This window comes from Carassius gibelio, chromosome A22 (assembly GCF_023724105.1).
Source record: "Carassius gibelio isolate Cgi1373 ecotype wild population from Czech Republic chromosome A22, carGib1.2-hapl.c, whole genome shotgun sequence".
In the NCBI taxonomy this organism is placed as follows: Eukaryota; Metazoa; Chordata; class Actinopteri; order Cypriniformes; family Cyprinidae; genus Carassius; species Carassius gibelio.
In genome coordinates this window covers 7043987-7060459 of record NC_068392.1, presented here as the reverse complement: position 1 = coordinate 7060459, position 16473 = coordinate 7043987, and the positions used below count along the sequence as shown (strand labels likewise).

General features: G+C 37.3%; 1 protein-coding gene across 1 annotated transcript in view; it reads left to right on the top strand.

The window, feature by feature from the left end:
* Positions 1–3280: 3280 nt before the first annotated feature.
* The window catches only part of LOC127942716 (aryl hydrocarbon receptor-like), a 52228-nt gene continuing 39035 nt past the window's right edge, over positions 3281–16473 (top strand). The window contains exons 1-2 of the mRNA XM_052538630.1: positions 3281–3600; positions 12824–13011. Coding sequence (XP_052394590.1) covers positions 3542–3600; positions 12824–13011 — 247 coding nt within the window. The 5' untranslated portion in view covers positions 3281–3541. The remainder of the gene's footprint in view (positions 3601–12823; positions 13012–16473) is intronic.

The following is a 16473-nucleotide window of genomic DNA, read 5'->3' as shown; positions in this document are numbered from 1 at the left end:
CCCTTGTAAGATTTATCCCGGGTCCATTTTAGCCTTTATTTCCCTCTCACTGCATGACTGGACTTTCAAACACTGCACTGACAAATCGCTGCAGAGTAAACTGTGTACTGAGGGTCCAATATGGCTCCTTCTGGAACAGAAAACCACTTTGTCATTGCGCGTGAACATGCACAGACCACATGAACCTAATGAGCAATGCCTGGAAACCTCCCACACATGCTGGCAAAGAGCCGTCGTTCTGCTCCGCTGTTTTCTTGAGGAAACATCGAAAGGGGGGCTAAATTAATATTTACACAAAAGCAGCACACTGGGATTTCATTTCCATATTAGCTTACAAAAACACTGCCGATTAATTTACACAAACAACTAGATTTTAGTAATGCCTGCTCATGTTGAACTCACTGAAATGATTGCTAAGACTATGCTAACGGTGTTCTGAGAACTTTAGCATGTTGCTAGGTGGTTTCTAGGTGTGTATGGTTACTATTTGCTAATGTGTAGACAGTGCTTGGTATATTACTTACAGACTGCAATCCATTTCTGAGTCCAAATTACATGGCAAAAAAAAAAAAAAAAACCTTGGTAAATGTCCTAAGAAGTTTTTAGCATGTTGCTAAGGTGTTTTGGGTGGTTTTAGGTGTGGATGCTTGCTAATTTGTTGCCATGAGGTTTCTATGGTGTACTAGGATGTTTGTAGCATATTGCTATGTGGTTGTTTTGGTGGTTTAGGTGATTGCTAGGTATGTAAGTTTGTTAACATGTTTTTGTGGTCTTCTGATAAGTTTTTAGCACCTTGCTATGAGGTTGTTAAGGAGTTCTAGGTGGTTTCTAGGAGGAGATGTTTGCTAATGTATTTCTATAGCCCCTTTCACAATGCACGTCGGACCCGGCATATTGCCGGAACATTGCCGGGTCGCCTTCTGTGTGAAAGCAACCACATCCCGGGTTTGATTCCTGCATTGAACCCAGGTCGGGGACCTAGTAACATTGCCGGGTTCAATCCCGGGACGAGCGCTGTGTGAACAAAAGCCAGATCTAATGCCGTGTTGAAGTGATGACGCACGTTATCGCGCGACTCTTTTACCGGCTGTTTTGAAGGAAGATCAACGTTCGCGATGAAAAAATATGTGCAAACTGTAATGAAAGTGCAAAATCTAGCGACCTGGGAACAATTGCTGGAACACTTTATGCTTGTATTTGTCAGATTGGCAGTGTGAAAAGGGCTTATAAGGTTGCTCTGATGTTCTACTTTAGATATAGTTTTGATCGCTCCTTAAATTGAATTATTTTTTAACTGTTTTATTGTTCAGCAGACATAATTCTCATTGATTATAAAGCTTACAGCACCTCTCCTCAATTGTAAGCAAATAATAATAGTAACGCAAACACCTGTTTATGCTTATTACATCCTTTTACATTTTTGGTCCGTGTTCAAAAAGTCAGGCCTTGATTCTTATTAGGGACATTGTTTTGCTGTTACGTTGTTGGAAATAGGGGCATTGTTTTACTTTAAAATTGTTGAAAATATGCCAATTTATTAATTTAACTTAATCTTTTTTTCCGTTTAGATAAGTGTCTGTGTGCATTTCCTGTTTTTTTTAGTTGTATAAACCGTGGGCTAAAAGACAATACCTGAGGTGAAGATATAGAAACCTGACTTGTAGAGCGTGACCAAAGACACCATTACTGTCACGTCCACAAGACACACACAAACACACACACACACACACACACACACACACACACTTTCCCAACCCTACAATTGTAATTGAAATGTAGTATTTTTTTATGTATTTTAATATTTTAATGTATTGTTATTTTATATATCTGTATTTATTATTATTGTAGTTGTTGTGTATATGTGCTGAAAATAACCAGACATTACCTTGGAAATATATTTAGAATTATTATCATTATTATTATTATTATTTTATTTTTTTTGAGAGTATCTTTGCCTGCTATTATCTGTTTTGTGTACAGTATTTTCATAATTTTATCTTTACTGAGTATACAAAAAACTGACTCGAAGACAAAAAAAGTTAATGTGTCCCAAAATACTGATTCTATTTTGTAAAGATCACATGCAGTATGTAAACTATTCATAAACTTGGATCAAAATCTTGCCATGTGAGGAATGTTTGCAGAAAGTGTCTGTGTGACTGAATCTTTCCTCTAACAGTCACTCACATGTCATTCCTGTCCTACGCAGTGAAAAAACTGATTTATATCTTCCTGAATAGTCTACCATTTAATTCCCTTTTCAGCACTGGGGAATAACATTGTGCCTAAGAGAATTTGAACACTTGAGCTCCATAAAAACTATTTAAATGTCATTATGCTAGATAATAAAATTTGCGGAAAAAAATCCTGCTAGAGTTTTCCCAGAATTAACGTCACTACTCCGAGCCATTTTTGCAATTACTTGTAATCAGTTGTTCCCGAGGTGATTTTAGGGGATGTATGAAGTCTGCTCCCCTCAAGTTCACACAGGTGTAGTTCATCACATTAGCTATGAACGTGACCTAGAGCGTTTACACAACCAGAAAGTGTCACTTTGAACAATATATCTATAGTTTCATCATCATTAACATACTATAAACAAACTTGTTTTGTAAAATGTTTTGCTTGAAAGGTACTCTTATACCATCTTCAAAAAATGCCATTTGTTTTGATATTTTGTTATGTAATGCTATGTCATTCAGACATTTAAGGCATGGCTTAATTGTGCAAACACTTATAGGCCTATAACAACGGTAACAGTAACTACAATAACTATGTATAAACATATCAAAAGCAATAAGTCATAACTTTTTATGTAATTACATTAAATGACCAAAAAAAACTATTTTTATGCTATTAATACTCCACTAAATGATTTAGTTTAGTTGTTTTTTTGTGTGTCTGGATTTTGTATTCTATAATACACATCACCAAGCTGAAGAGAGTTTAAAAACATTTTAATGATAATCTAAATAAATGTATTTAAAATAATATTAACAACTTTACAGACTAAACAACTCTGAAAGTGTACCAAAGCGCTACCGAGTGAGGGTGCAACGAAACGCTGCTTGTATTTTCTCTAGTCCACCTTAAGAGTGCTCCTGTGTTTATGATTTCCTGAAAACTTTTCGAACCAATCGCAAGGCGTCCAGTGTACCTGCCTAGCGTTCTCGCGCTCCTGATTGGTCGACGCCTCAGAACTCACAGCCAATCCGCTGCCTGCAAGCGCTTTTCGGAGCCATTAGAGAATGACAGATCGAGAAAAAAAAAAGGAAGAAGGAAAATTTGTTCAGATCACGCCATTGCCATTCGCCGTAGAGGATGAAAAGTTTCGGAAACTTTCTGCCCTCATTTTAAGCTGCTGTCGGTCTAAAGAACCGACGGCGACAGGAATTAAATCTGAACTGGATATATTAGCCTCTTGTTTGTGTACATGTGAGAGGATTTATCTGGATAACCCACACTTTCATCGACATCTAAAGGAAACGAGATTGTACATGCTAGTCATATTTTGAACACTTCTCAGAGACACCAGACAGCCATGTCGGGGGGTATCGGTATATATGCGGTCAAGAAACGGAAGAAGCCCGTTCAGAAAATGTAAGTTTTTGTGGGTACTCTCACGTTCAAGTTCAAACCGCGCTCGCGTCTGGCGCGTCAAGGTTATTTATACAATGTAACAAGATTTAAAACGGCTATGTTGGTTTCACTGTAAAATTCGGACAATGGAATGGAGCGCGTTCCATTCAGTGTTACATTTGCTGTATAGAACGTTCTAAACTGTGTTTGAAGTTGACTAGGTTGCTTATGCATTTAATTAAAAATTGGAATTGCGTACTTTTCATACAGAAAAGGCTGTATGAAAAGATATATATATATATATATATATATATATATATATATATATATATATATATATATATATATATATATATGAATAACGCATATTTCATATACACACACATAATAAAGCTTATGAACTAATGTTTTGGTCTGCAAAATAACTCCCTGAGGCGATCTCAGACTTTCTTATGAAACTCGTATGAGTCTCGGGACAGTTCCATTTACTGTAAAAAAAAAAAAAAAAACACGAACAAAAAATAAAATTTTAAACTTCAGTTTATTTTTTTGTCAAAACCAGTGTGGTATTAAAGTCAACAGCGAATTGTTTTCTGTCACGTTGAATCGAACCTAGACATTTGAGTCACAGAACAGAGCAAATGTGACAATTATTGCGAAAAGTCTGATCGCTGGAAACAATTGTTGTTGAATAATGGTGAAAACAGTGTGTTTGTTGCATCACAAACAAAAGACGGTCTGAGTTTGACCCAGTTCTGTATGTGTCGGGACACCTTAAGATTCTGGCTTGGTGTGTAGTTTTGGGTCTGGCATGGAAATAGTACTCTTGTATTAATCATAAAGTCGGCTGCGCTCGCACGCGATGCTTACACGAGGGCGGGGTGAGCCGGGGGGAGTATGTTATTGTAATCTGATATAGTCTTTTTTCACATCATGAGAACACAGGGATTTTTTTTCTTACTTCTTTCCTTTTTTCTCTCTCTCTCTCTCGCTCCCCCCTCCTCAAATTAACATATTTTTAAGTCACGCAAACTCTTACGCAACTGTGGTGGAACTGGCTGAAAAGCCAAAGCACGCCTTTGAGTTGTTGTAGGAGCTTGCCGATTATCTACTTTCATGATTTTGCAGATAGTTCGGTCCCGGAAAATAATGTAATTGTCTTGGAGAATAACTTTATGGGGGGGGGGCAGAAAAAAATGCTTATTGCATCTGATTTAGTCCTGTGCATGACTTCTGTTGCACTGAAATAATGGATTTGTGTCAATTCTAGAACAATAACTTTACTTTTCTTTATCTAGAGATTGCTCACTTTACATTTACAGTCTTCAGTCTACACATATTGAATGCAAAAATAATGGATCCCAATTGTCGGGATGCTTACAAAGCCAAGTTTCATATTAAGTATATACCATAAAAGCAGTTTGTTAAGTAGTGTAAACATTACTAAATCAAGCATATTAATAATAATAATTATTATTATTATTGATGGCCAATGACAATATTTAGACAGGAAGGTGGCAATTGGCCAATTTAATGGCTTTGCAAAATAAGAGTTAGATTAATAAGCATGATCTGATAATCTAAGCATAATTAAAACAAACATCCAAAAATGCTTTTCCATTTGTATTTCACAATAAGTGATATTTTTAATAATATAATAATATTTTTGTTTTATTTATTTATAAATGTATAAATATAAATGTATTTATTTATATTGAAATATTGTTAATAATGCTACATTTTATGATAACAAATATAAATAATAATAATTGTTGTTGTTAAAAATACATTTAAAAAAAATGCTGCATATCAGTTTTCGTACATGCAAACAAAAATATTTTATGTATATACTCTTTTGGGGTATTTCGTTTAAAAAATAAAATCAGTATCACTATATATAATACCATTTATTGACCGCAAATAAGATTCATGCAGAATTGCTTACATTAAAATGAACACTTGTTTTACACATTTGTTTTTACTACAAATTCACTAAAATTAAAAAGTGAGATATGCATTGTACATAGAAAATATAGCATAAGCTAATTTACATTTCAGATATATCACTTATTGAAGTTATATTTGATTTATATTGCTTATATCAGTGGATTTGGGTGATCATTTGATGTGTATCTGGCCTGCAAACACTCTCATAAGAGTGCAGTGGGGCAGAGCTCCATACCTGTTGACAGCCCTGTCGGGCCCGGCCCACCCACCAGGTTCGTGTATGTCACGGTCGTCATTGGCGCAGGAGATGGGTGACCTTTGCACGGTATGTCCACACTTTAGAATAGCTACTTACTGGAGCTTGAACTGCAGTGTGTGTATTAGCGTGCTGATAGACATCTAAACAAGCCAGTAGGGTGGCAAGGCGCATGAGCGGCCAAGACTGCGACTGACACAAAGAGGGCATTGAGAGGGAGTGTAACCAGACTCCTGGCTTCACACCGGCGTAGCTGGAAGTTGGAATGCTGTATAACAGTAGATCCTCTCTTTCTCCCTCTCTCTAAAGAACCTTGTCAAGATTTCCTCACTTCTAATCTACGCGAAAACAAAAACATAGGCGCAAGCAATGAACCGTCTAACCTCACCCTTCTGTTGAAAACAGTTGGAACTCCAACTGGAAGTTTTCAGCATCTGAACGGTCGGGTTGAGAAAGTCCGCATAACTTTGAAATTGTTAGGGAAAGTAATGCTGCCCTGCTGAATGAGATCAATTTCTTGAGGAAGGAAAAAAATCATGACCTCAAACCTTTGAATGGCAAAAACATTACGCAAGTAATGAACCGGCTAACCTCACCCTTCTGCTGAAGACTTGCAGTTGGAACTTCAGCTGGAAGTTTTCAGCATCTCACTGTGGGTTGAGAAAGTCAGCAAGGCATTGAAATTGTTAGGGAAAGTAATGCAGTATGTACTGACATCCAACAAACGCCTTAAAATATAGAAAGTTGTAAAGATACTTATTTTGCAAGATTCCTTAAAACCCCATTTACTTTCATTTTATGGACAAGATAAGGTGAAAAATTCTTTAAAATATCTTTTTATTGACTTACACTGTAAGGCAAGAAACATATTTTGTGTTTAACAGAAGAAAGACTGATGAGTAAACGGTGACTGAATGTCAATTTTTTGGGTGAATAATCCCATTTAAGATGAGTTTTAATTGACCTTAATGACGGTAATGATGCTGATGTGTCTCCACTCAAGTCAGATAAAGTTTGCAGCAGTGACTCAAGTATGGTAACAGTACGGTAACTTAGGACCAGGTGGTATAGCTATGAATATATATATATATATATATATATATATATATATTTTTTTTTTGCAAATATAAATAGCTGTTAACTATTTGAATATATTTATAATCTGCCGATGTTTAAATTAAACATGCTATTAAAATAATGCAATTCCTACTTGCGAAATTTAATCTAGACTAATGACACAATCTTAAAGAAATATGTGACCCTGGACCACAAAACCAGTCTTAAGTCAAATTTTTAAATACATAATCACCATGATATACCTCTGAATAATAATACTGAATAAATAAGCTTTCCATTGATGCATGGTTTATTAGGATCTGACAATATTTGGCCGAGATGCAACTCTTTGAAAATCTGGAATCTGAAGGTGCAAAAAAATCTAAATATTGAGAAAATCACCTTTGAAGTTGCCTAAATGAATTCTTCTGCATATTACTAATCATAAATTAAGTTTTGATATATTTAAGGTAGGAAATTTACAAAATATCTTCACGGAACAAGATATTTACTTAATATCCTAATGATTCTTGACATGAAAGAAAAATCGATAAGTTTGACCCATACAATATATTTTTGGCAATTGCTAAAAATATACCACAGCAACTTAAGACTAGTTTCACGAGTTCACATCTACGTTTATTAATACAGTAAGGTTATGCGTATTTGGCGTGTTGTCCGGGGGGAGGGCTCCGAGTACTCCCCCCGGTTGTGGTAAGAGTAGATGGATCTATAATTGAGGAGAAATGGGGTGGAGGAGGGATGCTGAAAACTGTCAACGAACAGAGGTAGGTTCTGCTGTTATTTATACCTTGTCATGAGTTGATTACTGATTGGTCTCCACTTGTGTTAATCAGGTTAATGAACTGCGACTGCTCCTCCCGAACTTTGTTATAACTATATGTTATTGTGGTCCAGGGTCACATATTATGAATAATGAATATATCTTGCAGCCCTAACTGACCTTCTGGGTTGCAGTGGCTGGGGCAGTGTGATGCATTGAATGCGTGCCATTGGAGCCAATTTTAGTTCTGTTCGTTTTTTCCGCAACTTGGGTTTTTGATCCAAACCAGATGTGGTTGTGCTTCAGCTGAGGTTATCGGGTGGAAAACAACCGCTGTTGGCTGAAATCGCCCTTTCCTTTCTGATTTCAGAACTGTTTTCATGTTTCCATGTTGTTTGGTAACAACATGGCCACAATTGAGGTAAAACACTACCATCAAAAGTTTGGACATGCTCGACTGAACTTTTAACTTTTTTAAATAAATAAATAAATATATATATATATATATATATATATATATATATATATATATATATATATATATATATATATATACAGTACAGACCAAAAGTTTGGACACACCTTCTCATTCAAAAAGTTTTCTTTATTTTCATGACTATGAAAATTGTAGTCACATTGAAGGCATCAAAACTATGAATTAACACTTATATATATGGAATTATATATGGAATTATATACATAACAAAAAAGTGTGAAACAACTGAAAATATGTCATATTCTAGGTTCTTCAAAGTAAATTTAATTTAAAATTAAATTTATGCATTTAGCAGACACTTTTATCCAAAGCGACTTACAGTGCATTCGGGCTATCAATTTTTACATATCATGTGTTCCCGGGGAATCGAACCCCCGCCCTTTCGCTTGACAGTGCAGTGCTCTACCAATTTTGCTTTGATTCCTGCTTTGCACACTCTTGGCATTCTCTTGATGAGCTTCAAGAGGTAGTCACCTGAAATGGTCTTCCAACAGTCTTGAAGGAGTTCCCCGAGAGATGCTTAGCACTTGTTGGCCCTTTTGCCTTCTGTCTGCGGTCCAGCTTACCCCTAAACCATCTGGATTGGGTTCAGGTCCGGTGACTGTGGAGGCCAGGTCATCTGGCGCAGCACCCCATCACTCTCATTCTTGGTCAAATAGCCCTTGATGCCTTCAGTGTGACTCTACAATTTTCATAGTCATGAAAATAAAGAAAACTCTTTGAATGAGAAGGTGTGTCCAAACTTTTGGTCTGTAGTGTGTGTGTGTGTATATATATATATATATATATATATATATATATATATATATTATTTATTTAATATTATTTATTTATTTTACATGCAGGAATGCACCATGGGATTGTAGATTTTTTTTCTCAAGATAGATTGCCAAATGCCTTCAGATTGTTCTTTTCTCAGTGTCCTCAGTAAACCCGTCGAGCAATGCAGTGCATGCAGATGAAAAAAAAAAGCGGTTGTGCAACAGTAACAATAAGTTTTGAAACTGTATTTCCAGTGGTTGACTTTTTTGGGACGAGTGCCAAATTTAAAAGGAAAGAGAGAGAGAGAAGAAAAAATATGTTGTATGTAAGCAAAGGGAGAGTGAAATAACTGGGAAATGTGCATTTAAAGACCACGACACGGTGAGAACAAAGAGACGAGTCTTCAGATGGTCCTCTGAGGATTCCAGGCAGCATGAGAAACCCTGTTGCATGTTGGGACCTGCAAGAGGAAAACAGTCATGATGTCATGTGATTGGCCCGAAACACTTGTACACTTGAGGATAGAAGAAAGAATGAGAGATTTCAGATGTTCCCTCTGTAGTGATGTCTTCAGTTCAAAAAACCCTTTGCCAACCTCAGTGACCACAGTAAATGTTGGGAGGTCCACATGATCAGAACTCCAATCACTGGGTCAGATGTAATTCAGGAAGAATGTAGAAGCTCTGTTTCCCGCGATAGGGCTTTCCAAACAAATAATCATAGACAATAGACCAATAGAACAAAGCCACCATGTTGCAAACATCGCGGAGCTGAAAACAATTAAAAGGTTTCGGTAGGAAGTAACGGTTAGTTGGTCTGTTAGTACTGCTAGTGTAGCTACGTTATAAGGCAGAGATTTAAAAGATTATTTGACCATCATGACCGACCTACAAAGACCTCTGTGACTTTGCTTTATTGCCTCAGTGTGGTTTTCATTTTGTTAAAATATTTACATCTGGCCTCAAGAATATATTTAATTGCACTGAAGATGTTATAAGTGGCCCGATGGCAAAATTTAATACTGTTTGCTTTGTTTTAGCAGAAATATATTTTTCTATGTTTTAGATTAAATTATTAATAATTAAACAAATAAATTATTATTTGTTTGATTTATTTAGTTTTGTCTTGCATTTCAAAATCAGTGTTTATAAAAAATATTTTGCTGATTCTTTTACTTTATTTATGAGGGATGCACCGATAGGATTTTTTGGGGCCTATACTGATACCGATTTTAACAAACACTTATTGTACGATAAGTATCGATACCGATATTTTTTCACTTCCTCTCTTATTTTAAATGTTGGCATCAAAATAGATAGTATTTTGATCGTGCTTTAAATCAAAGTTCAAAAATACCTGCAATATATAGTTTTATTGCTGCATTGTTAAATAATTTCTGATGAACATTGATTTGATCCATTTAACATTCAGCAGGCCTATATAAATACAACCGAACAAAGATGCATATTAAATAAACTGTGCTTTTTAGGTAGGTTTAACAGTTTTCTGAGGTCTGCTACACTTCTGAAAGTTACAAAAGTTAGTTGGTCAAGAATAGTGTGCGATCGTTTGTCTTTTGTTATTTGATTAGCATTAAACTGCTGACAGCAGTGCTAGGATTATGCAACTGACATTATACAGCTCAGTGCCTTCACGCAGTTAATTAATAAACCATCGATTTGTTATATCAGCCTTTTTTCTAATATAGTCGATATGCTGATGGTTGTAAATTGAGGAAAAATCAGCCGATAAACATCCGATAATTTAGATAATTTATGGGATTTTCATGGCAAATTTACACATTTATTTATTTATTATACATTTGTTTTGTACAAAAATATCAGTGTTTATCAAAAATATTCTACTATACTGTATATGTTATTATTCAATTTAAATGGCTTTTATATTGGCTTTTAAGTTGTAATAATATGTGTGAATTTTATGGATATGATGTAACAAACGACAGGGGAATTAACCGAAACACTCCAAATAACTGATTTTATAGATTTATATTGACAAAATACATTTAAACATATTTTGTAATGTGGCAAAGAGTAAACATAAATGAATTTACAAGAGAATAGTAATATAGACTAATTGAAATTATGTTTTATTAACAAGGTTCGGGAGGAGCATGATCAGATAATCAACCAATTTGGCACAGGCGAAACTCGTTTAGCATACCGTCCTAACTAGCACAATACGTGTGTGTGTGTGTGCACTGTGTGCACTGTGTGTGTGTGTGTGTGTGTGTGTGTGTGTGTGTGTGTGTGTGTGTGTGTATATATATATATATATATATATATATATATATATGCAGCCTAATAATCTCTGTCCTATGACACTTTCCGCTATCCCTCCTCCACCCCCAACTCCTCACTCCTTTTCTAGTTTCATCCCATATTAGGGATAGGGGGAGTTCTCTGGGTTCGGGCTATATTATGGCCTCTGAGCCCTCCCCCAGGACAGCATGCCAAAATATGCTTGTTATTTGCTATCAGATTAGATGTAAGGGTGAACTCGTGAATTGACATTAGCATGAATTCCGCACGATTAATGGTTTGCTCAGTTAGTCCAGGGCCAGGCCCTAAAAAATATCCATTTGGAGATCCAAAAGTAGCAGGGCACACCCAAAAGGATGAAGGATGAAGTTTCATTTTGAAAGCATTTGAGTCAGTTTTGACTGTAAGTTGTGACACATCTAGCTCCTGAGAAATGAAAAAGTAGGTGAATCAACGTGGCACCAGCAATGACGAGCCCCATCGTGTCATTCTAGAGATGTGGAGTTCAGGGCCGAAGGGAAAGGAAGGGGCTGAACATGCTCTTGTGTCCCTACAGGCTCTTTTTTCTGAGGTTAGTTTTACTTTATTTCTGGGAAAACATAATTAGGGTCCGGCTCGGATGGCTAGAGTTACCGCTCTTAGGCTTCTGGGCTTGCAGGCAATGAAAAGGCTGTACAAGGTTGAGTTACAGTTGAGTTATAGTTTTGATGGCCATGATTCCAGTAAGAGTCCTCAAGCTTAGATAATGGGTTTTATGTCAAAGGGTGGACAGTTGTTTTAGTACTTAAACAGTGAAACTGATTTGGCATTTTAAACTGATCAGTAACATGAACCCTAAAAATCTGTTCTTATGTTTTAAAGGTTTTCTTGGAAGACCGCATGTTGCAGTACTATTTTATGAGTTCATATTAATATTAGAGTGACTTTAGCTCTGTGCAAGCTGTCCACAGTGATGATAAACTGAGCTTTGATTAGCAAAGACTTTTGAGACATCTATGTAATCCTTCAGGCATGCAGGAGAAAAGCCCTCTTCAGATTTCAATAATTAATTTCAGACCATATAAATCCAAACTCTGTATCTTCCAAGCATCGCATACCATGAAACCCCATTGTTATTTAGTCTGCTTCGTTTTTTCAGCATTCGCAATAAATGGCAAAGCATATCAGCATTAATTAGTTCAAATCAGTCGATTCCAATAGCGCACCAATAATATTGTGCATCTTTAACTGTTCAGGTACCGAAATAATGCAAAAAAACTTGCAGCTTTACTTCAGTATCAACTAAAATACAGAGGTTGAATATCTAGGAAATGTTCACATATTACACTTTCTTCAAGCTCTAGAGAACGCCGCAAACCTCTATTTATACATATTTATAGGTTGTTTTGTACCAACACAAATGATAAGCCAATTCTGAATTGTTTTTATCCTTTGTGTATTAATCACAGACACTCATTCTTTGTAATATATCTTCTTGAATTCTTCCTCGTGGGCATTTTACATTTAAGGTCGCCATTCAGTAATAATAATAGTAGTAATAAATAACTAGACGCCACAAGACTTTGCAAGCATTATAGCTGTCCAAAGTGGCGTCACAGGTCATAACAAGCAGACTAACACCAATTTATTTTCATCAATGCTCTTCTCTTCTCTTCTTCCAGCCCCAAACCACCACCACCTGATGGTGTGAAATCCAACCCCTCCAAGCGGCACAGAGACCGGTTGAATGGCGAATTGGATAAGCTGACCAGCCTTCTACCCTTCTCAGAAGATGTCCGTGCACGGCTGGACAAACTGTCAGTGCTTCGACTCAGCGTTGGATACCTGAAGGTCAAGAGCTTCTTCAATGGTGAGATCACAACTCTGTCTTATTTCTAAAGTTTGTTGCCGTTTTCAACTCGGGGATAACTTTTTCATGATGTAAAGCATTTACGACATGATCAGTTTTCCTTTTCAGCCTATTTCGAGTTCGTATTTTTACACGTTTTAGGCCGGTGTTGTTGTATGATAATATTGCAGTGACCATAATCAAGGAAGAGAGGACAGGAAGTGATGTAGAGAATGAGGAACAAGTATACAAGTATCACAGCTGAGTCGGAATTTAACTTTGATCCTGGGATACTTCGTTAACTACTAAACACTCACTCACACAGTGCTAAAAGGTCACTGATTATTCATTGCTTCTCAGTAAATTTGAGTTTGAACTTTTCAAGTTCACTGTCATAATCATTGAATCCTTTCTTTCTGTCAGATTAGAGGTGAGTGGAGCTGGAGGAAGTGGCTTCTGGTGCACTGCCGCATATACCATTGATTAAATGATTAAAAATGCTTCTCAGAATTATGATTCAGTCTCTGTTTTAATAGCGTTCTAACTTTAATAATTTATTTAGCATCTCGAGTTTAGTTCCACTAAATTTGTTTACATGGTTTACTGTTAAGTTCCATGTCACATGAATAATGGGCTAGAAACTTGTGACTTCAGCTGACATGTTGATTAACTCTGTGAAAAGTTACAAGGGAGCTGAAATATCACATGCTGGTCTTACTTAACGTACTTGACACCATACATTTGGCTAGTTGTTGTTTTTTTTTCATTTGATTTTTTTGTTTTTGTTTTCTGGTTAAAAGGTTTCGTAAGTTATCCACATAGAAATTTGTGAGTTCAGGATCACTTTCTCTGAGGGTTTCAGATCTTTAGCCAATAAATACTTGTTCGTTTGTTTGTGTGTCTTTAGAAAAGGCTCACAATAACATCTCGACATGACCTCGCAAGAAGTGACGTAGGATCGTCTCATGGAATTAATCAGGTTTCTAAGAATAATATAGAGGGGAAACATCTCAAAGCAAGGTTAAATTAGTAGTTCCCAGCACAAAACCATCCATAATGCTTGTCTAAGAGATACTGAAGTGGTATTGAAGTCTAAATCTTATTTTTTTTTACTTGTTTTATATTCTAATAAAAATCCTTAAATGAAGAATTTTTCACTGAGAAAATAATAGAATTGAGAACAGGATATTTTCCAGTGGATTAGAAGTTGTTTTGCAGATGTAGTCCAATTTAGTGAGACGTAGGTATAAAGAGTTCATAACAATTGTGGCATTTGGATTCGACAGATCAAATATAGATTTAGATTTGTATTCACTTAACACGTACACAGGAGGAAAATAGCCCAAAGAACATGTGTTGCCAACTTTTGTTATCATTTCTAGATAAATATAATATGTCAAGATTTAGGCCTTGCCCTCATGTACTTCGCCCATGTGACCTTTGCGTTAGTTTTTAACACAGTATCTGGATATAGTATTAGATTTTGCTACCATAATTGCTCAAGACGGTTTCTTTTCTTGTGTAAATAATTACAGCAGACATTAAGACGACTTGTCCACACTGACCTTTCTTCTCATACCCAATCCCAGGTCAGATGTTCTTTATCTTTAACTCCATTATCTCGTTTTCTGAACTGTGATAGTGGCAGCAAGCATGTATCTTTTCTTGAACTCCCTGCTGAGTAATCATGGCAGCTATGAAGTGTATGCAGAGAATTACATTGTGAAAAGACAAAGGGCCTTGTGGGGAATATTTTGGGAGTCATCTTGGCACCATCAGCGGGCAAGGAAGACAAACAGGTAAAGTCAGGCCTAAAGAGTGCTGAATCAGACAACATGGAGTTCCTGGCACTGTCCTGGACTTCCCGCCTTGTCCTGTCATGCTGAGCCTGTCCAAACAAACACACAGAGAGACAGACATATTGCAGGGAACTTGTCCAGTCTGGATGGGCATTTGAGAGACTCAATAACAACCCGGTTTAGAAATTATGTCAAGGTCTTACCCGGTGTCATCTCAAAGGTCTCTGACCTGTCATAATTTCACTGCCAGACTCGAGCCTCCTTTTCCTCTAAGGAACGGACCGTGCATTGTGTGAAAATTCATCAAGTCTTTCCCTTCTTCTCCACCGCCCTCTTACATTTTTCATTTGAAATCAGGCTTCCAAACAAACAGACCACGAAAGGCTCGACAGAGCCCCAAATGTGCCAGCCTGCGGTCCCCAGCTAAGCTTCCTTTTATTGTTCTACTAAAATAGCAACCATTATAAACAGGCATTTGCGGGAGAGTAGAAGAACAAGCGAGTGAGCGAGCGAGAACAAGACGGCACAGGAAAAGAGAGCTAAGCGTGCAGCAGACCGTCTAAAAGAAGAGAAGTTATTCTTGACCTGCCCACAAGATTCACAGCGCACTTCTTGCTCTAGAAAGACTGGAGAAAAAGATTAACTTAAACATTCTAGTTTTTTGCAACGTCCTTAGTAACCACACGTGTGAAGCAGAGAAACGGGGGCAACATGGGGCCCTGCAAGCAGACAGTGTTTGGTGTTGCTGCAGTGTATGCAGCATAAATAAACTGCGGCAGACAGGAAACACAAGGTGTTGTGGTGAAACATTTCATTTTACAGGTTCTTTGAGACAGCGAGCGAAGAAGGCGAGCGACGGACATACCGACAGGAATAGGGGACCATTGGGAGCACCTGGTAGAAGTATCCAAACAGGTGCAAATGCCTATTTCCTAAATTGCCCCCCCCCCCCCCCCCCCCCCCATCCTGTCTGTCTTGAGTGCTGTTTCCAAACCAGGCAGTGATGCTAAATAATTACTGTAATATCAGGAAATAACATCTTGGGGATTCTCCAGCATTTTGGTGCAGTGCAGTGAGGTTCGAATATGCCCAATCCAAGCTATTTTCAATCCCTCTCCAACAATATTAATTGGATCAAGTCTACAAGTACAGTAACTCCTTTATCAGCTTGTCTATTTTCATCACTGGATATGAAATGCAGAAAGAGGAGCGCCCAGGGCTAAGGATTCCTCTGTGTCTGGCTTCTAGCAGGTCAGACACCGCCTTTGCAGAGAATGGATCCTCTGTTGGTGTCCTCCCATCATCCCAGACTGTAGAGACAGAAGGAGACCTACTGTAGAAGGTTGCACTGAGAAAAACCACAAGATTCAGTCCCACGGTGAGATGCACAAATGGGACATTGTGTGAACTGCGTTCCCAGCATGCACTTGGGGCCAGGGCATCGTTGTGTATTGATGAGGGGGGTCAGGTCTGGAGGAGTCGCTAGAATAGAATGGTCCTTGTCTGATGTCTAATGTGGTGTGCCATTGGTCTAGCTCAGCTTTGACCTTAAGGATGAATCAGTTGGCTTCAAAACTACTTTTGCGGCGCCCAGAGTATGATGGAAAGAGAGACCGCCAGAAAGATTCCTGGAAAGAAAGGTTTATTGTTCCTGAGTTTCTTGCTCTTCGTCTTTGCCCTTTCA